Source organism: Antechinus flavipes, chromosome 1 (genome assembly GCF_016432865.1).
Source record: "Antechinus flavipes isolate AdamAnt ecotype Samford, QLD, Australia chromosome 1, AdamAnt_v2, whole genome shotgun sequence".
NCBI lineage: Eukaryota > Metazoa > Chordata > Mammalia > Dasyuromorphia > Dasyuridae > Antechinus > Antechinus flavipes.
Genome location: NC_067398.1, coordinates 270,717,209 through 270,741,640, shown reverse-complemented (window position 1 = coordinate 270,741,640; position 24,432 = coordinate 270,717,209). Strand labels below are relative to the sequence as shown.

Here is a 24,432-nt window from a genome sequence, read left to right as displayed (position 1 = left end):
ACTACTTCGGATTTGGCTTTTGGGTTGTGAGCTCTAAATTCACACAGTTGATACATTTAACATTCTTTTACAAATTAGCCTTCTAAGGATGATCAGACTTCTTGAAGAATTGGTCCCCAAGATAATGCCCTTCTTCTGTGACCTACCACACTTATCCATCTCCCTCAAACCTCCTCTCCACCCCCCCTTTATAAGTTTTCAACATACCTCTTTCTAAGCTTAGTGCTGACCCTTTTGGACAGTTTTAACCTGTTATGAGGGCATTGGAAACTGCTACAGGTATCACTGGGTATCACTGGGGAAATTCTCCCAATATACCTACCTCTTGCCCCCAAAATCACTTGGTGGTTGTGGCAGGTTGGTTCAAAAAAGAGTTCTCTCACCGTTTCATTTTAAATAGTGACCTGCATCTCAGATCTCACAACACTACCCAAACACTTTTTAATTTCCCTATTTGTGTCAAGAGCACGGGCATTCTTTTAATCACTCAGATTCACAATATGATTAGCTCATCTTTGCCTCCTCACTCTGTCCCCCTATGGACCTAATCAGTTACCACATCTTGTCATTTCTCAATCCTCAATATTATTCACATATCTGTTCCCTTCTTTCTCAGATACTTATATCCTTTCCCCTAGACTATTTCCATAGTCTACCCTCTCCTAACTAATTCTACACAGCACTGCCAAAATGGTGTCCAATAGATTTTAGGGTTAAATATTTTAAAAATCTTTATCTCATCATTTTTAATGTCTATTTTTGTGGAAGTTTTATAATGTTCATAATTATTCGTATACTAGCACAATTTATAAGTACATATATACATATTGGAGTTTATATTCAATTTTTTTTTTTTTGCTGATGGGGAGCTATTATCAAAAACTTTGGAGACCACTACTTTAGAGGATTATGAGCATGAGTGCCACAAAAATAACTTTAAGATACCTCTATGAAATATTTCTGAAGCATCTGGCCTCCATACTGAATAGAGCTTACTCTTATCAATGTTACCTTTACCTATTGTATTCTTGTTCAAGTAAATCAGAACATAAAAAGAGATTTTTTTTATACCTGTGTTGAGCCAGATACTGAGAAGGTGTTTCAGAGACACAGTTGGTGTGAGGTATTGAAATTGATTATTTCAGCTGTTACCAAAGGCCCTGAATTTTTCCTAGGTGGCTGTATTGAAAAGGGCTTTGAGCCATAATCGATAAAATTGGAACTTTTCTATGTGGAGCATATCATGAAAGGAAGGAATGATTCTATATTCATGAGCAGTTTGTGCATTGCACAAAAGCAGAAGTAGGACTAGAACTCTACTTAATTTGTTGAAAGGAATGGGGTAGGATTATTTTGGCAACCCACAAATTCAAGCTCAAATTTAAACACATCTCAGTGCCTTCCACTTGGTTTAACTTGTATATGGGTAACCCATTCAGATCACTTTCCCAGAGATTATCCCAGGGGCCTTATCCTTTAACATTAGACTATCTGTTCTTATAGTCTTTCTAGAATTCTCTGAAGCATCATTTTCAATCAGACCCTCCTGGAGGCTGTAACAATTTTGAAATTATTTTCACTCAGCTTCCTATTTATTTTCTTTTTTTTTAACCTTGCACAGTACCTAAGCAGCTCTGTGGAAAGGTAAGCCTGGCAACATTACCCCATGCTCTCCCCTGTGGTATGGATGTGCTTGGGCAAATGTAATCTGCTTCTGCACATACTCCCAACTGTAATGGTCTCTTCTTGCTGTTCTGGTCTATGTTGTGATCCGCATCATTAGCAAGTGTTTCTGTTTTAAGTTTTGCCCCCACTTGGAGAGAAGGTTTCTCCTACTTGAACTTAAGCACTGGTAAGTCTTACCTGAAAGTAGGAGTTAGGTAATGGGACCACCACCACAACTAATTAATAAGTACATGATATTCCTGCAGTCCTTTCACATTCTCATAAACATTCTGCTTTAGTTAATTTGTTACTGTCAAACTAACAAATAATTAGAACCAACTATGATGGGCTGTCACCTTTGGCTTAATGAATTCATTTGGAATTTGTTTTGTTTCATTGGTCCTATGATTTTTCACAGTTTCTATTTAAGTAAATCCTAGTGCAGAAGTTTTACCAGGGCAGCAGATTACCTCCCTCTCCCCCTCCCTACTCTTACCCCACCCCCCCATTCCCCCTCTCTACACACATTTCTTTCCAGACCTTCTTTTCTTCCCTTCTGTAAGCACATCTGTTTGAAGAGAAAAGCGAACAGCCAGCTAATCCTTTCTTGGAGCTTAAATATACTTAAATACAATGCCCAAAGTAGACTAGACTAACCATGGAAGCTCATTTTGCTTCATCAGAACAGAATTCCAACAGAAAACATCTGGATAACTGCATCTCTCATTAAGGACCAAACCACAAGAGCTTCCACCATCATCATACCTGAGATAATGTATAAAATGTTAGGTATAGGTAGATTACCAGTTTATATTATCTTGTTCATAGAATTGTGGGCATTTATGTTGTCATCAAAAGATATACTTAGCCCCACTGTGTTCCTCTCATATGAAGAGTCTCTCTTTGAAAGTATGCATTGGATCTGAAAGCTTATTATGATAAAGATGTGTATGGTTTTCTCTTGTGGACTTGTGGCCCCACCTTTTAAGAAAGAAAAAGAAAATAAGTAGATTAGGAGTGTTATTAACCGCTTGGTGACTGCACTGTGCACCTTCTGTTGCCTATAAGGTTTGGCTGTGGCTTTCCTGTATTGATTCTGTGCACATGATCTATTTCGAAAGCTAAAAATGTGAATTCCTAGTTACCATTGTAACTAATGCTATAGCCATCAATGCCCTATTCCTCTCTTCCTTCAGATATTCCTTTAAGCAACTATCAGTGACTGAGCACAAATTTATCTGCATCCAGTGATCTGAATAACTTCCTTTACCAACTTACTGAAAATATTGCAAACCCAAACAAACCAATCAGACTAGCTTTGCAAGTAACTTCTTATCAATTTGTTCATAGAAAGTCATAGTTGGCTGTTGAATTGTATTCAAAAGAATGTTTATCTTGTGTTCTTCTTGAGAGGAAAGCTCAATTTTCAAATGGGGGTTGGCCGGCTTATTGGATATATGTGCAAGTTAGATGCATGTACTTAGGGGAAAGTAAAAAAAGTTGTGGTTTTTCTTCCCCTAATCAAATTCAACAATTTACTACTTAACAAAGTATTCTTTGTGATAAAACATCTTAGACCTTGCTAAGTTGAGGTTTTAGTTCACTCCAGTTTCAGTAGTTTTAGTGGTCATTGTGGCATAGTGGCCACTAACCCAGAGCCCTTGGGATTTCCTTGGCCTTTTTTTCATAATCTTCAAATGCCAAAAAAATCAAGGCCAGGAGTAAAAATATGATAGTCCTGCTCCATATAAAAAAAGAAAAAGAAAAAAAATAACTACTAAGGAGTAGTGCTAAGTAGCTCTATGTTAGCTTTTCCTAAGCCTGGATGATTATATTGTTAGGCTACCCTAATATCCAAGCAGACTGCAACCAAGATGAGAGATTTGAGTTGTTTTAAGTAAAGTGGCCACTGGAGGCCACTATCCTAAAAACCATTACTAACAATTTCAGCACTTCAGCTCTCTTCTAGTAGGTGAGAAAAGGCTAATAAGAATAGAGAAGATAAAGTGCTTCTCATTAGAAAAGGGATTGTGAGTGCCCACCAATTGGTGAATGGCTGAATAAGTTATGGTATTTGAAATGTGATGGAATGTGTTGTGCTGTAAGAAATGATTAAAGGGTTATGTGGAAAGACTTATATAAACTCATACAGAGTAAAAGCAAGATCATAATTTCTACAACAATATTATAAAGAGCAATAACTTTGAATGGCTTACGAACTCTGACCAAATGCAATGATCAACCACAATTTCATAGGACATGCTACTTACCTCCTGATAGAGAAGAGATGGGCTCAGAGTACAGATTGAGAATTTTTTTTTTTTAACATGGTCAATATAAGAATGTTTTTGGCTGACTGAACATTTGTAATGAGGTTTCTCTCTCTCTCTCTCTCTCTCTCTCTCTCTCTCTCTCTCTCTCTAACAGAATGGAAAGAGGGAATCAAAAAAAATTTTTTTTTAAACCTCAAGCAGACTTTAAAACTCATCAGTAAGCTAGAAACTTCAAATGTGCTATTTGGGAGCCACAAGGATTTTCTTTCTTCTTGAACCTACTTTTTTTTTTTCTTTTATAGCTACATATTTAGATAGCAGTTTAAAATACTTTAGACCCACTTATACACATTCAATTACAATCATGTTACTGTCACTGATTTCACCTAAACCTCAAGCACCAGGTCTATTTTCATCCTCATTCCTAGGTATTCTTTTTGTAAAGAGACTATGAGAGCTTTAGAAGATTTGAATGAAAGAATAGAATGAAATTTTAGAAAAATTTAGATGTATTTAATATGATCCAGTGTTTAGCACAGTACTTGGCTCATAGTAAATGCTTAATAAATATTTATTGACTGATCACAGTCTCTCATCATCAATCTCAAAATAGTATTAATGTATATGTAAATAGGAGTTAGAGATCATAGTTCCACAAAGCTAGCACATAGCTAGGGAGTTTTAGATTTCAATTTTATTAACACTGAATCTTTTCCTCCAACTCATTCAACTCAACGCTCAGATTGTCAAGTCCCCAACACTTTTTTATAAATGAGAGGCTGATTTGTCATTCATATTTTGGAGTTCTAATACTACTCTTCTCTTTTCCCTCTCATTTACATTATCACTCTGAAAATTTCCTCAGTGCTTTGAATTCTCAGTTCTTTCCAAATACCCCTCATCAGTTGATCACCAACCTCAAAAGAGATCTTGATCTTTCTAGCGATGCCCTTGATATTGTAGGCAGTTATTCCTAGCATAGCTTTACTTCTTTTATGTCCCCAAGGCCTATTACCCTGGAGTGTGAGGTCATTCCTCTCCATGTCCTATATCACTTCCCTTTCTGCTCCAGTCATTGTTGTTGTGATGACTCCCAGAGAAGGACTGAGTTGCTTTAATCTTTCTTTTTTGGAAGTTAGGGGTAGTCCTAATTGTACTGGAGTTTTATAAAGCATAGTGACTAAAGATATGCATTGTTTTTATTTTTAATTTTTTCTTCAAGTAATTTCTCTCCCATATTTCCTGGCAGCTTGGTACATGAAAAGATGATTTGGGGGAAGTGATTCATTCATTCATTTATTTATTTATTTTTGTGGTGTTTCTCCTGTTCAAGCATATCATAAATTCCAGCCTTCTGGTAGAACATTTATAGAGAACCTTCAGTTCATTAAATAAAGTTTATTTTTTCCCCTTAAAATTGCCCTTTCTTAATCTTTCATTTATGTAAAATAGTATAACACTGCCTGGCATTTCTCCATCTCTTATAGACCTATAGACATAAATAAATGAAAGCCTTATAATACATGCTTACTCCAACAAAACACATTTCTTCAGTGGTCATGTTCAAAAATGTATGTCTTATTCTATACTTTTAGGTGCAAAACCTCTCTAGCAAGAAAGCATCTTCAGCATTAGTCTAAAAGAACCATACATTGATAAGAGTTCTTGAGTCTTTCAGAGTTGACTTTTCTGTATAATGTTGTCTTGTTATAAATTGTTTTCTCATATCATTCTGCTTCTATTCATAGAGGCCTTGCTAGTTACCTCTAAAATATCTCTATTTTATCGCTTCTCATGGCACAAAAGAATATTCCACATACTTCAGTTTGTATAGCCATTCCCCTAGAGCTGGGCTCTCCCTTAGTTTCCAGTTTGGAGCTACTATGAAAAAAACAGCTATAAAACTTTTTTGGTTTATTATAGGTTTATTTCTTTTTTCTTTAAACTCTGGTGTATAGACCTAATAGGGTTATAGCTGGATAAAGGTTACTGTGTCACTATGAAATGTTATTGACTAATTATTGTTTTCTCCTAAGCCTACTGTTAGCATTGATGCCTTCCCTGAGAAAGTGGCTTAGCATTATAAAATCCCCATTTTTAATGGCCCTTTGATAAATGATCCTTGCAGGAAGAGTACAGCGGTAACACAAGCCATCTGTGACGAATGAAGTACAAGCCCTAACAACTCTGATAATATTGAAACTCTCTTTGATGCTTTTTCATATTTAGTGTCCCACATCATCTGGTCAGTGTTCCAACAACTATGTCCTCAACTAACAATTTGGAAGGGAGACATTGTTCATGTACCTACTTAAGTCATGGTCATATAATCCCAAATGGCAGCTTTGGAAATGTCCATTTCAGCCCCACTACTGACATTCAGCATAGACAGCTTACATTGGAATCAAAGATGGAAGTTTTAGCACTGTGTTTGGGTAGAGGATTCAAGGAGAAATGAAGTTCTTTGGCAGGAAGAACAAGGAAATACCCTGAGGTTCATCTAACCCAAGTCATTTCTATTAAAAGTAAACAAAAAAGCTGTTAATGGACTGGTGACACACAGTAAAACCTTGTTAATTCAAAAAGCAAAAGGCTAGAAAACATTTTGAGTTAACCAGGTATGGCTTAGCTGATATTTTTATTAAAGAAAAAAATAGGACATCTCAATGTCTCAAAGCACACAAAACTTTAAATAAATATCAGGTAAAGCCTTTGGAAAGACTGTATTTGGAAATGTCTTCTAAAACCACTTCCAAACAGCATCAGTCCATCACATAGAGGTAGACTTGCTCTCAGCTATGGATGGTTTTAATATTGGCATGTCTATTCAGTGTACTAATGTTGGTCTTTTCCCTCTCTACCAGTACACCTGTAAATTACTGTCTAACAGCAAGGTTACTTCTGAGGTACTTTTCAACTTGTCTTTCTTGGTTTCTCCTTGCATGGTGTTTTATAAATGCATGCTGTTTTGGCTTGATGCTTCATGTTGATTGTGCTTCTCAGTAAAAAAAATTTATAGTTTGAAAGTTTTATTGTTGAAACACTATAGTTTATAGAAAGAAAGTTTGTAAATTGGTATGGGTATTCCTTTGATAAAAATTGAGATTATTTCACACCTTTAACCATTTATGAACTGCCCTGGGGCAATAGGAGTCAGTGGGGGCAAGTGGGGCGAATGCAAGTGGGGGCCAAACTTCTGTTGATGAGTCTCTCTCTAAACTTACATAGGCTGGATTTTGATAAAAGCTATATATTCCATTAATAGGCCCCAATTTCCAAAGTTCCCAACCTTTTTTAGTACCCAATACCCATGGACATACTTTTTATTTAGTATGGAAAAAAAGGTATTTTCTATATGTACATGAGAAATAAAATAGATTAATCTCTTTTAATAGCATGATACAATTATTTACAGAATATTCCCTAACAACTTGGTTAGCTTCTCTTAACATCTTGTGAATATGTGTCCCCAAGATTGTAAATCCTTTCCCTACATGTTGAAGTCTATCATGATTTGCTTTCCTTGATAAATCTTTGGAGCAGGGTTTTTTAATCTTTTCTCTGTTATAAACCCCTTTTCAGAATAATGTTTTTAAATGAATAAAATAAAATATAGTCTTACAAAAAAATCAATTTTGGTAAAATAGTTACCAAAATATATATATTTTTAAAATCAGTTCATAGATCCAGGTTTAAGAATCCCTGTCTTTTGAGAGTCCAGTGAGACATTAAGAGTGGAACTGTAGTGGATAATAAATTCCAAAGGAGAAAAAAAGGAAAACTTTTTTTTTTTTTTTTTTTTTTTGGCCTTTTCTAATTTCTAGTGATATCTGAAAAGGATGAGAGAATTGCTATGGTGTATTGGACAAAATGATATTGTGTTATATATTATGAAGGGTGTGGGAAAGTACCTTTTAATTGATAACTAGCAGGCAGAAATGCTTTTGACTGATGGAAATTAATTAATGAGCTTTTTCAGTCTAGATATTTATTCATTGTTGTTCTGCCTTGCCAACTACCAAACTATTTTCCCCCTTTTGCACCTTGAGCTTTGAGTTCACTTGGAAATGTTTAAAGAAAATTCCCCAGATAATCTCTTCTACAATCTTAGGTTTACAATAATTACTTTCCCTGTAGTGGATTAATCTAGTCCCACATGTCTATAAATTCCTTATTCTTGCAATGAGTAAATCCAAATGAAAACTACATACAACCTCAAAGAAAACTTCAGGTTGAACTTGTACTCTTGTAAATTGGAAATTTCCATAAGCCATGCATTAGGCAGAAATACTATGTGAAACGTGTCTCTTGGTTTTTTCCTGAGACTTTCTTCCAATCATCTCCTCTTTCCCCCCAGTTCCAGTTGGCAATTTTTGCACTGATAAAATTGCTTTTGCAAGTAATCAATAAGAAGGTATGCTAATTTTGTACAGTGTGCTATATTCATATATTTGGTGGTTATTTTTTAAAATAGTAATTTTAAAAAATAGTAATAATCCTTCATTGTTCCAGCATAGAAACAGTTATACTCTGTATCTGATTTAGGAATTTTTAAACATTTGGTTTTATTTTATTTTTTAATCTTTAGTATCATATTATAAATATGGATAGGGCATAACACATCCTTGTTTTCCAGAGACATTTGATGACTATTGGAAATCTTAATTCTGTAATACCTTCCTTAACATCTACTAGTGAGATTGCTAAACTTTATATAGAATAAATGAGTTTGAAAGTTAAACATTCCAGACTATATTGGCTTTAAGTTGCCATAGTTTGATTAAAATGACAATCTAGAATCAGTTACCTAAGTGGAACCCTCAAAACTCAGTCATATTTAAATTATCAGAGAAATAAATTGTTTACATATTATACAGCATTAAAATTTTCATGTCATGTACTTGGATCTGTGATCTCACCAATGTGCCTATTGCTCCTTCATTTGGTGCAAAACATGACCCACTCTCCTATCCTGTGAAATTTCAGCCTATAAAAGATACAATAGTCTAGAAATTTTTCTTTAGAGGTTTTTTTTTTTTTTTAATAGTTTATGTTTTCCAGTACAGTGGTCAAAGTATTCATCCATTTCACATATTTATAGAACAGTTAAAAAGTTGGCTATTAATCAAAGATTAAACAGTCATCTCATTTGAATCCATTTGGTTCTCCATCCTTTCCAAATAGCCATCTAGGGTTCTAATAGAAAAATCCTGCACCATGGTTCCAAGGTAAAGCCATAATTGTCCCCTGCATCCATTTTGAAAAGTGTGTTCATGTCACATTACAAACAGTAATTTGAAATAGTTTCATTTGTCTTCACTCTGAAATTTAATCCAGTATCATGCATTGATTTCTGCTTGAAAAAGCATGTTCTTTTCCACTTTCATAATCAGAAAACAAAACCAGGAGTATAAGCTTAACAGCTCATTCTGTTCTGCTAAAGAGATGCTTAGAATCAGAATGTTGCTCCCATGACCAAGGCTAGCCACTTGACTAATGACCCTGCCAGCATCTCTCATCTCAGGTTATTTATCTATAAAATAGGTCTAACTATAGTGCCTACTTCACAGGGTTGTTGTTAGGATCAAAAGAGGTATTACATATAAAGTGCCTGACAACTTTTAAAGAATCATATAAATGTCAGTTATTATTATTTCAAATGTGGAAGTGGCTGTGACACCAAATGCAAATTTGTGTGTGTGATTACTAATTAAAATGCTCTTGTTGCTTTACTGACCTGAGATCACATTTGGCTGCTTATATTTTCTTTTAATATTTTGCCTTGAATGCTCCTCTTTGCTTGTCTTGCCTTTTTCTTTATTTTATTTTATTTACTACAATTAACCTCGTTTCTTTTCTTGGACTTTGGGTAAAAGACATTGGGACTAGGCTAACAGTGTCTTTCCTCTTTGTAACCAATAATTTTCCCAGAAGCAATTAGTTCTTTCTCCCTTCTTTTTTTCCTCCCAAGTTAGAAAATAAAATAGTGGGTCATCAGCTTGACTTCTTATTCATTGAACTTCTTTAAGGTACCTGGCTTTTATTCAGGTATGTACACATTTTACTCTTTAGTGTTATCAGAGACAACTTCTGGGGTTTACAGATGTTGATAAATTTTGCCAGTAGCACTCTGCCTGTTGGTTTAATTCAGACTTCTCATCTTGCTTGGGAAGAGGCCCAAAGCCTTTTCATTAGAAGAATGGTGTCATATTTATGACATTCAGAGTTGTGTTTTATCATCATTTAGATAATTATGTAGAGTAAGACTCCAGCCTGTGATTTCAATGGTATTGGGATCTCCCAGGTGAGGAAATTCCTCCTGCCTATGCAAATCAGCACCTTCTCTACAATGGCTAGCTTTTAAGAGTTGTCTATTGAATGGAGAAAATAAGTGACTTGCCCTGGATCACACTGCTGGCATGGGTTAGAGTAGTTGACTAGCTTCAAGGCCACCTCTCAATGTTCTATGCTTACATAGCCCATTCCTAACATGATAAAAGTTCAGAATATTTTGCCAGAATGGTTATAGATGTTCTATGATGCCAGACCTCAAAGGAATAAATATTTCCCCATAACTTTATTTTTAGAATGCTTGAACATATACACAATACACAGAACATATGACTACTCAGAATATCCCAAGTAATATTCAACCCTTCTCACCTACTGATATCCTCTGGGAAAAAGTCCCATGTTATCATAAAACCTGTTTATTTGGCCTCTTTGGTACTATTGTTGACAGAAAAGATTTCAGGTCAAACTTAAGGGAAGGAAAAAGAGAAATGGATAAGGATAATGTTTATTTAGAAGCCCTTGGTCATGAAAATCTGATTTTCCTCCCTTTCTTTAGGTCCTTGAGGCAACCCGGGTGAATCGTCGGAAGAGTGCATTAGCCTTGCGTTGGGAAGCAGGAATTTATGCCAACCGGGAGGAAGAGGAGGATGAATAAATATTTCTCAATCAAGTTCATTTGGTGCATGGAACAAGAAGAAACCAAAAAAAAAAAAAAAGAGAGAGAGAGAGAGAGAGAGAGAGAGAAAAGAAAGTAACCCTTTTTAATGAAATACTTATTAAGGAGTAAAAAAGCTCAGTGATTTAGACCAGAAATACTGCAAAAGACATCTTTGGGAGGAAACTTAAAATAAATTGGAAACTCATCTACTGAACTCTCAGCATACCCCAAGGGAAAAAGAGAGCAAGAGAAGATTCCTATGACTTACTGGGTTTATCCAAAAGGAGGATATCACCACCATCAATAAGAACAGCCACAGCTGTGATGCCTGCAGCAAGTAACTATTGAAGGTCAAAGTAATTACAAATGGTGGAAACCTGAACAAATCAATGTGCTTCCTTCTAACAGGACTCCCTGCCTAACTTTGCGCTAAGGAAGAGCAAGCAGTCCATGGTGAGCTCTATCAAAAGAGCACATCTTGTGCAGGAGCAATTTAACAAGGCACATGGTATTCCTTTGGATCCTCCTACAGTTTCATTGTCCCCATTCCCCATGCTGTGCTAGGAACATCATGTTCACCCCAGTTACAGCCATAAATAGGATGTTTGGGTTTTTTTTTTTTTTTTAAAGAATTTTTCAAGGGAGAGGTAAAGTTACTCTCTTTCTCTTAATTTAACTTTTTAAAATCAGGACTATCACTGCAAAATGTACAATCCATATTTTACAATCAGTATACTTAATAAAGTATTTCTTCCTATTACAATCTCTTTTAGATTAGGAGGTTGAAGAATGACAGGGAGGGGAGCCAACACAAATGAATTATTTTAGCTTTAGGATCCTGTCTGCTTGTAATATTGACTGGTCTCCAGTTCTTGAGGACATATTTACACAATTATGTTTCTTAATATAAAAATCTGTATTTAGTGGGCAACAAGTATTTTTATGATGGGAAGAGGGCCATGCTTGTATACAGTCTTTACACATTGAACAAATAAATGATTCAGAAAGTTTAGGGGTGGGAGAATAAATATAGTTTTTAGAGAGGCAATAATTGAAAACAAAGAAGGGCACATTTTGACTTAAAGTGTATTAAACAAGAAGAAAATAGTTGTGTTTATAACTATATTTTGTAATGATAAAGCAGGCCTTGAAGAGAGAGAGTGAGAAATGGAAATCTTTGTATTTCCAGAAAGTGAAAATTTTGAGCGGTCTTGAAAGTAGATAAAAAAAGGTGAAAAAGAGATGAGAGGGAAAGAGGTTATTTTTGCTGTTCAGCCAGTGTTTTCCAGAATGATACACAGAAACACATAAAATTAGGACTTTGAAGGATTGGAGTCAACTACAAATACTCAAATTGTGTGTGTGTGTGTGTGTGTGTGTGTGCCCGCCTACTTGCATACACAATGCAGTATGTGTACTTGTGAGTTAGGGGTGTGTGTGTGTGTGTGTGTGTGTGTGTGTGTGTGTGTAAATTCCAGAATGACTTTGGGTTAGAATTGTAAAATTATTTTTTTCAGAGCTGTTTGCTAGCTATGAGAGTGATTGAGAATTTCTTTTTTATGAAAAGGGATATAAAGGCACTGAATTGAGGCAGTATTTGTAATATTAAATTGACCCAACATGGTATTTGCATGAAGCCCAAATGCAGTGTTTTGAGGCAGTTTTGTAAAATGACTTTTAGAAAAAAGGATTGTGGTATTTATTCTTGTGCATTGTATTCATAGGTAGACTAGAGGATGCTGGTTTTACTTTCATTTAAAGCAATATAATGGTGATATTCTACAATTGAGTGCCATAATATCTAAATAAGAATTTTTAAAAAATCTGACAATGAGGAAACAATAACCTGCTTCCTTTTCTTCGTAACTAGTATTTTTATTTTTTTAAGGCAATAATTAAATTTAGTCTCATTAATATTCACTTCTACTTTGTTTCTGGTATGTCATATGATATGATATGTGTTGCTCTAACAAGGAGCAATTTTCACTTAAAGTATATGGCAAAGTCCACAATGCATCATTCTTAGTTTGTCTGTTTTTTTAAGTAGATAATATAAGTGTTAACTTGGGGTAGGGGGGTAGAGAATGTAAGCAAAAATGATATTAACAAAGGGGATAGAAATAGTGGACTGCCAAAGAGCTGTCTTGTTTGAAGCCAAGTTTTAGAAATGTGAACCAAAAATCGCACCTGCTGTTAACCTGATGTATCTGGACCTGTGGATTTTGTTTTGTTTTGTTTTCTATAAGTAATAAAGTAAAATCTCTTTGAGTCCTACATTGTCCATAGAAATCGGCAAATAATTCCAAAGTGTAGCAATTAAACACCAATAGGACATTTTTAAGACTGGTTTAAGCTTAACTTGAATATTGGGGGGGAGGGGTGTTTTTGTTTTTTTTTTACAAAGAACTTCTGCACTACTTTTGAGAAAATATACAGGTAGAAAAATAGCTTCTGAATAGATTTAATGTGCCTAGGTTTGCATTAACAGGCTTAAACCCTTCAGCAGAAGACGCTTGTTCCAAGGGCCACAACAAATTTTATAGCTAAAAGGAAAATTGAAGGTCAGGTAGGCTAATGCTTTCCTTTGATAGATTAGAAAACTGAAGCTAAAATTAAAATGGCTTGCCCAGAGTCATACCAAATGGGTCATCATTTGAATTTCAAGTTCCTGACTCTTCATCTTGCATTTATTCTGCTCTAAGATGCTGCCTTTCTGGCTATTTTTCCTCATTCTTCACCCAAAAATATCCTCTTTGGGAGAACTGCAAATTAGAATTCCTTAAGAGAATCTGGATTTTCCAGAATGTTTATTCATTTTGCAAGCAAGCATTCTTGAGCACCAGTGGTGTGCATAGCTTCAGACTAGCTAGGTTCCATCAATAAGAAACCCAGAGAGGATTTGGTCATTGGGAAAGAAAGATTTTTTTTTTTTTAAGTGAAAAGAGTAAGTTCTACTTACTCTCCCTTTCCCATCCCACCTTTCCCATACCAAATTGTGTCCTCTCCTTCATATCCACAGAAAAATATTCAAATAGATAGAATATTTGTATTCAAGCATATAGTGGAAATAACACTGCCTAGAATCTGAATTTAAATATAGCCTTTGGTGTTTATAACTTGCCTGACAAGGCGCCCAATCTTCCAAAGACCCAATAGTTCAATTTCCACAGGTTGACTCATGCTTCTTTCTCCCCTTTGTTTTTTTCATGCAGAAGTTTTGGAAACAGGGTTCTGTTCATAACAAGAAGCATGGGCTATGTGTCCCTTGGATCAAGCTATATAGTTTATTCTTCTTGTCGGTATCACTTGCATGTTATCACATAGGTATCCATATATATATGTGTAGTATATATATATAGTATGTATGTATACACATACATACATGTATGTATCCATATGCACACACATGCATATATAAGAAATTAAAAGAAGGAATACTATTACAATGTTAATGCTATCTCCATGGAAAAAATAAAACCTTTCTCCAGCTAAAGAACAGATGTAATGAAATTTCATTGCAAGGAAGAATAGCTTCAGCATTAGAGTCAATGAATATATCCAGTTTTGGTTTATAGCATTAATTTCCTCAACTGTTATTCATTGAGCTGCCAAACTTTGATTTTTGTCTTGCTTTTGATTCATATTACATTAAAAAGAAAAAGGAAAAAAAGGAACAAGACTTTTGTTTATCAAAACTCAATCATACTGTATACTTGGCTTTCTGTGTATGTTAACCTCTTAAATGTAACTATTCTGCTTCTGTTTTATAGTGACTGTGGGACATACAATGCAAGTATATAATTATTTTCTCATTAAAACCAAAGCCTGTGTTGTATTTCTATAAATGACTACTGTTTAAATCTTAGTCACCAATCTTAGTCACTAACCTTAGTCTGGAAAAGATGGATCCAGTGGCAGAAATGAAACAAATGAAGGCAATTTGGGAATTCCAGGCTTTGAAGATAAAATATTTTTTTTCTCACATGTCAATCCATAAAATGTCCAACTCAAGAGCTTAACACATACTGAGTATGAGCTTGTCAGAAATAAAACATGGTTCCCAGAGTAAATAATTATCCACGTCCTTTATTTAGGAATCCCATCTGAATACAACACCTACCTGGGTGTTGCCTTTTGTTTTTATCCCTTAATAATTACCTGATTCATTCCATCCTTACCTCTCACCCTTCTTCCTCCTCCCTAGCACTGAAATCTCCCCTGAAACAAAGGAAAATAGTCAAGAAAAAAACAACCAATGCAGAGAAAATGCCAGAGAGACTATGTAACATTTTGTAAGAGTTGAGAGAGAAGAGATTCATTACTTGTTTTCCTCAGGCATGCTCCTTAGAAAATATTCTAAATGTGGAATGCCCACCTTGCTTGATTGAATTAAAATCAAATAGCATTTATTAAGGGACTACTAGCAATAGTAAGGAAGGCAAAAATTAAATCAATTCAAAAATGGCAGTTTGACTGTACAAAACATAGAATGTGATAGTTTAACTAGTTCATTGGAGTTGTTTAATATTTGCTAGATCTATGAGAACCATGATTTTCCTGAATTAAATCAATCCCTCAGCATTTATTTGGGCTACTACTCTGAAGACTCTTTACTCTGAAGTAAAGCTCATTGTCCTTACAGATAATCTGTGAAGTCATGCTTTTTTTATTTCTAAATACCTTGAGTACCTATTAATAAAATTGTTAACTGAAATTGACCATCAAGGATGTGATTTACTTTATGCTACTTTTCTTGCTTGATAATATCATGAAATTTGGTATTTTTGTTGGAACTCTTTGCTAAAAGATCAGTTTGAATTCTTATGAGATAGTCCTTCAAAATTGTACTGGTATCCCCCTTGCCCACACAGTAGGAGACACTTAAATTCTTACTGATTAATAAGCTCAAAAGAATTTGAGCAAGTATGATATTTAACACTGCTTCTTTGCTATCCTGGGCCTCCTGTGTTTGATGTGAACCTTCAGTGGTAATTCTGACCAATGAAGTGGAAGTTTATTTTTTTGTTTTTTGCATGGGAAGGGTTAATTGAGAAAAGAAACTAAGAAGTAGTTAACTTATTAACTGAGTTTTATTATTTGTTTTATAACCAGAGGAGGCCAAAGCTAAAGTTTTATTTTTAAAAATAAAACTACTTGAAATAACTTACATTTGTATGGTATTTTATATAACATTAGTTTCTATATGTGATCATAATTCTTCCTCAGAACACTGAAGCAATCAGTGTAATTATTATCCTCATTTTACAAATGTAGGAGATGAAACTTGAAAACAGAATTTTTCCTAGGTCTCCCACACCAAGTAAGTGTAAACACCAAGAGGGGAACATTGGTTCTTTAACTGCAAATCTTAGCATGTTTTTCCATAAGGAAGAATCTCAGCTCTTAGAATTTAAATTAACCTCAGTTACTAATTCTGATAGGAACAGTGGGGAGGAAAAAACATTCAAGAAGCATCATATGTAATAAAGTATGAATTTGTTATTTACACTACTTTGCATGTAGAAGTTGAATAACAATGGACTTAGTGTTCTAATTTTTAAAGTCAATATGGTACTAAAATAATATGACCCCCTTTGGGGATTCTATGGTGTAACAAATAGAAAGCCAGCCACAGAGCCAGGAAAATTTCGGTTCCAGGCTCACTTCTGACACATTGGCTGTGTGATTGGGCAAATCACAAATTCTCAGTGCTTTAGGCAACTAAGAAGGTATGTATGAGTCTGCTTTGATAACATGGATTTTTATTTTTTATATAACCAATGACTTACTTAACCTTTAAAAAAACAAAAACAAAACCAGATCCTATACCTGTCACAATTCAGACTCATAGACAGATAGACACATAACATGATCCAAACATATGACTTTATTATATATCTTCTAATACCTGGTATAGGCTATCACTAATATTCATTACTTCATGGTTGGATTTTTAGGAAAATAAAAGTTTATCTTAGAAAAATGAATTAAGTGCATTCCTATAAACTCTAACTCTGCAAGGATTAATGATTTTGTATTGTAAATGGATCCATTCCCACATAGGGCTTTTGTTGTTCATTTGTTTAAGCACTCTTTGTGACCGTATTTAGAGTTTTCTTGACAATGGTACTGAAATGTTTTGCCATTTCCTCCTTCAGCTCTTTTATTTTATCCCTGAGGCAATTGGGGTGAAGTGACTTGCCCAGAGTGATCCAGCTAGGAAGTATTAAGAAGTATCTGAGGCCAGATTTGAACTTGGGTCCTCCTGACTTCAGAGCTGGTGCTCTATAAACTGCACCATCTAGATGCCCTCCTTCAGCCCATTTTGCAGGTGAAACAAATAGGGTTAAGTCACTCACCCAGGGTCACACAGTTAAGTGTCTTATGGTCAGCTTTAAACTCAAGTTTCCTTGACTCCAGGCCTGGCACTCTTCTGTGCCATCTAACTGCAGCATAGGCACAGTATATTTAATATTTTAAGTGTTTTGATGTCGTTGGCTATATCCTAAAGCCTCAGAATATGATGAAGTGGTGCAAAGTCAGGAGATTGCCTCTCTGAAACGATAATATAAATCAATGGGAAGTTTGTTCATTTTAATAGTCCTTTGATAAAAATGTGATCTCTTCATTTTCTAATGTGAAGCACACCTATCTATAATATAGGAGCTATGAAATAAACTGTATTGGGCGGGGCTGACCAGAATTCTGTCCAACAATTCCACACTTTCCCCTCACAAAAAAAAAAAGTTCAAAGATTGTGTAAATAAAATGCCTTAAGGTAATAAGGGGTGATATCCTTAGGGCTTTTAATAAGAAACAGAAAAAAATGGGTACTTAACCTGAGGCCAAGAGCTTGTTTTTATAAAATGCATAATTAGATAACCAACATAGATTCTTTTTATAAACTATTATTTTGTATTTATTTTAAAATATCCTGAGAAAGGGTATGTTAGATTTTGCTAGATTGTCAAAGGCCTCCAGGAAATGAAAATGATTAAGTACTTCTGACCTAGAATTTGTTTCATTGTGAGCCTTGCAGTCAGGCAACTGAAGTCCTGAACAAAATGGGGTGCCTGTCTCAGCAATTCCAAGGCTCTGAGCACCCAAGGGGCAAAAAAGCATGCTGCCTGCTTTGTTGGGGAGGGGGTTATGGAGATTTCATTTCTATCCCATCACTAGGAGGAGGTTAAGGAACTGAAACTAAGTGTGAATCCGTCTGTCAGGACCTAATCATTAAATGTTTTGACTAAGCTTCTGTCAATAAACACCTGCCATATCTTCCTACCTGCTACATCCCTAGGTTCCCACTGTTTGGGGAAAGAAACTGTGAAAGCTGATGATCAGCTCCTTTACATTGGTGATCTCGCTATTATGTCACAGTAGTAAGGGTCTTCGTGTGATAGAGCCCATTCTCCATATTTTGCTATCCGTCAAATTAAGCTTTAAGATCCTTATCCACCTTTCCTTTAGTATGTTTTCTTTGCTCTTTCTATATTGTGTCCTTTGGATCCTTAGTTTTGTTGTTGACAAATTTCCTTTCATCTTAGGACTTCTCATCTCAGACTCTTTCCATGGGGGAGCACTTCCCTTTCTAGTGAATGGCTCAGTATTTTCCCTCTCCTTATCTCATCCTTGGAGATTTCAATACTACAGTGAGGTCTCTTTAACAACCTAGCCTCTCAATTCATCAACAAATACCATGTCTATTCTATTCTGTTTTAACCATCCATCTACAAGGATCACTGTACTTGTGCTATCCACCACAAAGCATTTAAAACTTTGAAAAATAATTTCCTATCCTTTGTCATTTCCTCAGTTCTTCTTACTGCCTCCTAATACTATTTTTCAACTTTTCTGTGATTCCTCAGGCCCTCCATACTTCTATCCTCCCATTTCATCCTAACCTACACTATTCATAGTCTTGACCCTATGACTAACTAGTATAAATAAGATAGCATGGTATAGGGGACAAAATCTTGGACTTGAAATCTGAAAGACCCAAATTTGAATCTTGCACAAGATTAATTTAGATATATGTCACCAGATAAGTAAATTAATCCCTCAGCACCTCAATTTCTTCATAAATTAGGTAGAGTGACACCTGCTTCATAGGATTATCTTTAGGAATAAATAAGTTAATACAGACAAAGCTCTTTGCAAAACTTAGAGCCATACACACACACACACACACACACACACACAAACACACAATTAAATGACATTTTTGTCTTCTATCCTGAGTTTCCTGACCCTTTGTACGACTGTCATTCATACCCAATGATCCTTCAACCCTGGATCACTCCTTCCCACCATCTACCTCATCTCACTCTACTCTAGTTCCCCTGAATACCAATGGAGATGGTGTCACTGTGCCAAACAACTCCAAGGTGAATCTGTGTTACTTAACCATAGCAAAACTTTAATTCTTTCTTGACTGACTGTGTCACACTCTCTAAAGCAGTTCTATGAATGATCATCACAGGACTTCACACCTTTCACTTTCAGCAGATGACCTCATCTTAATTCAATTCAATCATTAAGAAGTACCAGACCCCAGGCTGTCCAGAGTGCTGAAACTATCCTTGAGTAAAGAAGATCTGAGTTGAGTTCCAGTTCAAAAATATCCTGGCTACCCTATCCAAGATGTGGACCTTAACCACTCAGTACCCGAGGCCATTTTCTAAGACTAACTTGCACAACAGAGCCAATTAGCAACAGTGGAAGAAGTTTCCTCACTGAGAATTCTTTGTGCCAATAAATCTGGTATACAATCAGTACCTGAACAAAAATAGGCCAAGAACTGTGATAAACACTGGGGATACAAAGACAGAAACCAAACAGAACCTATCCTCAAGGAATTTCCATTAAATCGGGGGGGGGGGGGGGGGAATAAAACATATATTTTAATGAGAAAACTGAGGCCAGACAAAAGCCTTTACTGTGCCTCCACTTCCCTACCACTCACCCAGTTTCAACACCTAAAAACAATTTTCCAAACTCACAACTCTACTGAAATTGTTTTCTCTAGGGTTACTTGTGATCTCTTAACTGCTAATTCCATTGACTTTCTCTGAGACTTCATGCTTCAGCTGTTGATATTGTTGACTGCCTTTTATATAGTCTTGTAACTATTCCTTCTTGATTCTCCCATTTATTTAAATCATTCATTTTTAGTCTCCCTTACTAATTTATTATTCATCTCCTGGATGGATGTTTCCCTGCAAAATGAATGTACCCAAAGCCTCTTTAGTAATTCTATACTCTTCCTTAACAATCAATTCTATCTATTCCCATGCTTGTGTTCAATTATATTTATGTAAGTGATTCCTATATCTATATGGCAAGTCTCGAACTTTCTCTATAGTTCCTGTTCAGTTGTATTTCAGTCATGTCTGACCCTTCAAAATTCCTTTTGGGGTTTTCTTGGCAAAGATACTAGAGTGGCTTGCCATTTCCTTCTCCAGTTCACTTTAGAGATGAAGAACTGAGGCAAATAGGGTTAAGTAACTTTCCCTAGGTGACTTAGCTATGCCATATTTGAACTCAGGAAGATGAGTCTTCCTTGTTCCCATCCCAGTACATCATCCATTTAACCATCTGGCTGCCCCTTTCTCTTATATTCCAATCCTGCATCACTAACTACTTGCTAAACATCTCCAACTCTACCTAGCCTAAATAGAACATGATTTCATCTTTGTTACATTTTATTTTATTTGGCTAAATGTGCTCTTCTTCCCAACTTATTCTTTTTTTTTTTTAATAACTTTTTATTGACAGAACTCATGCCAGGGTAATTTTTTACAGCATTATCCCTTGCACTCACTTCTGTTCCGATTTTTCCCCTCCCTCCCTTCACCCCCTCCCTCAGATGGCAAGCAGTCCTTTACATGTTAAATAGGTTACAGTATATCGTAAATACAATAAAAGTGTGCAGAACTGAACAGTTCTCTTGTTGCACAGGGGGAATTGGATTCAGAAGGTATAAATAACCTGGGAAGAAAAAAAAAATGCAAGCAGTTTATATTCATTGGGAAATGAACACTGGGAAGTGTTCTTTCTTTGGGTGTAGCTGCTTCTGTCCATTCTTGATCAATTGAAACTGAATTAGCTCTCTTTATTGAAGAGATCCACTTCCATCAGAATACATCCTCAAACAGTATCATTGTTGAGGTATATAATGATCTCCTGGTTCTGCTCATTTCACTTAGCATCAGTTCATGTAAGTCTCTGTATTCATCCTGCTGGTCATTCCTTACAGAACAATAATATTCCATAACATTCATATACCACAATTTATTCAACCATTCTCCAATTGATGGGCATCCATTCATTTTCCAGCTTCTAGACACTATAAACAGGGCTGCCACAAACATTTAGGCACATACAGGTCCCTTTCCCTTCTTTAGTATCTCTTTGGGGTATAAGCCCAGTGGAAACACTGCTGGATCAAAGGGTATGCACAGTCCAAACATTCTTTATTGCTGTTGATGGCATAACTCCTCCCAGTCTGCTAAATTTGTATCCTTGGAGTCATCCTTCTAGCCCTCTACATCTCCCACTTTCTTTTGTATTAGAATACAGGTGATCATGTCCTTCCTGACTTCTCCAGAAGAGGGGTGGAAACACTAAAAAGGAGGTGATCATGCCCTCCGACTTCTCAAGAAGAGAGATGAAAATCACCAAAGGGAAGTGGGGAGTCAAACCAGATATTGTTAGCAGGTTTCCTCTGGGATGAAGGGTCTTACTTGAAACAGGTATGCCTAAATCCATCAGCATGAGAGGTATTACACAAGCACATAGCAATATAGCACAGGCTAGCAGTGATGACTCTCCCCACAGCTGGTGCAGGTTCACTATGGTGTAACAAACACGAATTACACATGGAAGTAGTGATATAGTAGTGATATAACAATATGAATCAACATGTTATTGTAAAAGATATCTATAAATCCTAGAAGGAGAGTGTAATCACACTACACCTCCTTATCTAGAGAGATAGAATAGAAACAATCTTTAATGTCTGTAACGCAGAGGCCATTCTCTAGGCAATTGAGTCCAGGCTGGATCCATCCGGGATGGATGTCCAGGCTGAAGAATTCCCATAGTTTCCATCTGTCCATTTATTTTTCTTAAGTCAGTCAACATCCTCCATTTTCCAGGTTTCTTTCTTACAACAAATACTGGGGAATTCCAAGGACTTAGAGAAGGTTGTAAGTGTCCTTGGTCAAGTTGCTCCTGTACTATATCTAATAAGGCCTGAATTTTATCTTTGGCTAAGGGCCACTGTTCCATCCACACTGCTGTATCAGTTTTCCATTGAATAGGAATAGGAGAGAAGCCTTCAACAGCAGCCCTGCCTAAAAAACCGAAGTACTCATTTGTAATCCTAACTGTTGTAAAATGTCTCTTTCCCACAGATTGATGGGGATTTTTTCAACTATAAAAGGAGTAAAAACCTCTGTTTCACCTTCAAATATCCATCTCAAAGGAGTAGCACTAACTTCAGCTGCTATTGATCCTCTTATGCCAGACATGTAGGTGTCTGCCTTAATCTTTGGCCAGTGACTGAGCCAGTGGGCATTGACTGTACAATCTGCACCAGTGTCTACCGACCCTTCCAATGATATGCCATTTACATAGATTGTGAGCATAGATTCTGTTGTTGGGAGTCAGAATCTGGGTGACTATCACCAGATTGCTTATTAAAGGTCTGTATCATTAAATCTGCTGCTACTACTTCTCCTGGGTGATAAGTCACACATTGTCTCACCTTTATTAGTGACTGGGATATTATCTACATATTCCTATTTCCCACATTGAATGTATGGATGAACACTATTTTGTAAGCACTCTCAGGAGGTGAAATGGTCAAGCCTACTGTACCTGGAGGCAAAAGATCCATAGGCTAGACAGGGACAGATTTCACCTCTCCAGGTGATATCTCTGTACTCCCAGCTGCATACAACTCTATTCTCCCCAATTGTAATCCCTTTCTCTCATCAGATTGCTTCTAGGCTGAATAATCATCTTGGGGTATTGAATTTGTAAAGACTCTCTGCCTGTAGCATGGGCTGCCATCATGCCCCAAGTGTTTTGTTTTTTTTTTTTTTTGGTTTTTTTTTTTTTTGGTTTTTTTTGCCTGGGACCCTGGAGCTAAGCCCTGCTTCCCATTTCCCTGAATAAATCTTCATTCTGATGCCCAATGGAAGCCTCTGTTGCATTTTGGACATGGGGTTTTAGGTCTTGTTCTCCCACCCTGTTTTCTCACTTTGTCTTGATGCCAACATTGAGCTTTCAAATGCCCTACTTTACTACATTGAAAGCATTGATGAGTCTCTCTGGAATTCCCTTGTATTTGTTGTTAAAAAAAAAAAAAAAAAGAAAGAAAGAAAGAAAGAAAAGAAATCTGGAAAATGGAGGATGCTCACTGATTTAAGAAAAGTAAATGAACAGATGGAAACTATGGGAACCTTCAGCCTGGACTTCCATCTCTTACTCAGTTGCTTAGAGAATGGCCTCTTTGGGTTATAGACACTAAGAATTGTTTCTATTCTATCCCTCTAGATAAGGAGGATATGAAAAGATTTGCCTTTTCAGAGTTCCAGCCCTCTGCATCTTTCCAGCCCTCTTAGCTCCCTTCAAGATTCAGTTTCCTAGTCCCTCCCCATTCCCCATATTATTTGTACCATCTCTAATTACTTTGTACTTATTTAGACTTATATCTTTCCAAAAGAAAGTAAATTTCTTCAACTACTTTTGGCTTTATATTTCTAGCACTAGCACAATGCCTTGCACATAGTTCAATTGTTTTTTAAATTGAATTGCATTGTAGATGACTAAATAATGTGAAAAATTGATTTTCACAATGTGATTTCTCTGGAAGAATTAAATAAACTAAGTTCATCTTTTCAGAAGGAGAAAGTATCAGCATTGGAATGTGAAGATTTGTATTATAATCCTGGTTCTGCTGCTAATTAACAACATAGCATTGACTAGATCATTTTCCTTCTCAGAACCTCACTTAGTTTTTCTATCTGGAAAATGAAGAAAATAAAACTTGTACAATCCAACTCAGGATTGTCAGGAAATCCCTTTAAAAACCTTAAGGAGGCACCACACAAATGTGATTATAAACAATGAAGAAAGGTGGCTAAGGAGTGTTTTTAATGAATCTGATACCTATGATGGCATTGAAGCAACCAGAAGAATTATTCTCATTATCTACCAAAGAATGAAATGAAAGTTGGTTTCAGCATGAAGGCTTTAGATGCATTGTAAGAAAGAATCTATAACATTTACTCCATCTGGTGCTGTGCTTCCCTTCACCTCAAAGCATTAAACTGGAATTGCAGGCAAAGAATACCATAAATAATATATAGAAACAAATTGTCTGTGGGAGCCCTTGTATGCACAGACAATTTATTCCTATATATTATTTGGTAGAGTTGTGTTGAAGGTACCTTCAGAGACTTGGCTGACCAGACATGTTGATGGAATAGACATAGAGCTGAAAAAAATCTCAGAAGCCATTTAATCTAATCC

The 24,432-nt window shown here is 35.9% G+C and overlaps 1 protein-coding gene across 7 annotated transcripts in view; it reads left to right on the top strand.

Annotated features, from left to right (window-relative positions):
• The window catches only part of PALM2AKAP2 (PALM2 and AKAP2 fusion), a 518,845-nt gene extending 503,237 nt beyond the window's left edge, over window positions 1-15,608 (top strand). For 4 of the 7 annotated variants that reach the window (XM_051961361.1, XM_051961410.1, XM_051961400.1 and 1 more), the window contains 2 exons: window positions 6,803-6,844; window positions 10,789-15,608. In XM_051961361.1, the coding sequence (XP_051817321.1) occupies window positions 6,803-6,844; window positions 10,789-10,887 (141 nt within the window). In that variant the 3' untranslated portion in view covers window positions 10,888-15,608. Of the gene's footprint in view, window positions 1-1,621; window positions 1,645-6,802; window positions 6,845-10,788 lie in introns of all 7 variants that reach the window. The other 3 variants (XM_051961383.1, XM_051961372.1, XM_051961391.1) reach the window with 3 other exon arrangements.
• Window positions 15,609-24,432: the final 8,824 nt, after the last annotated feature.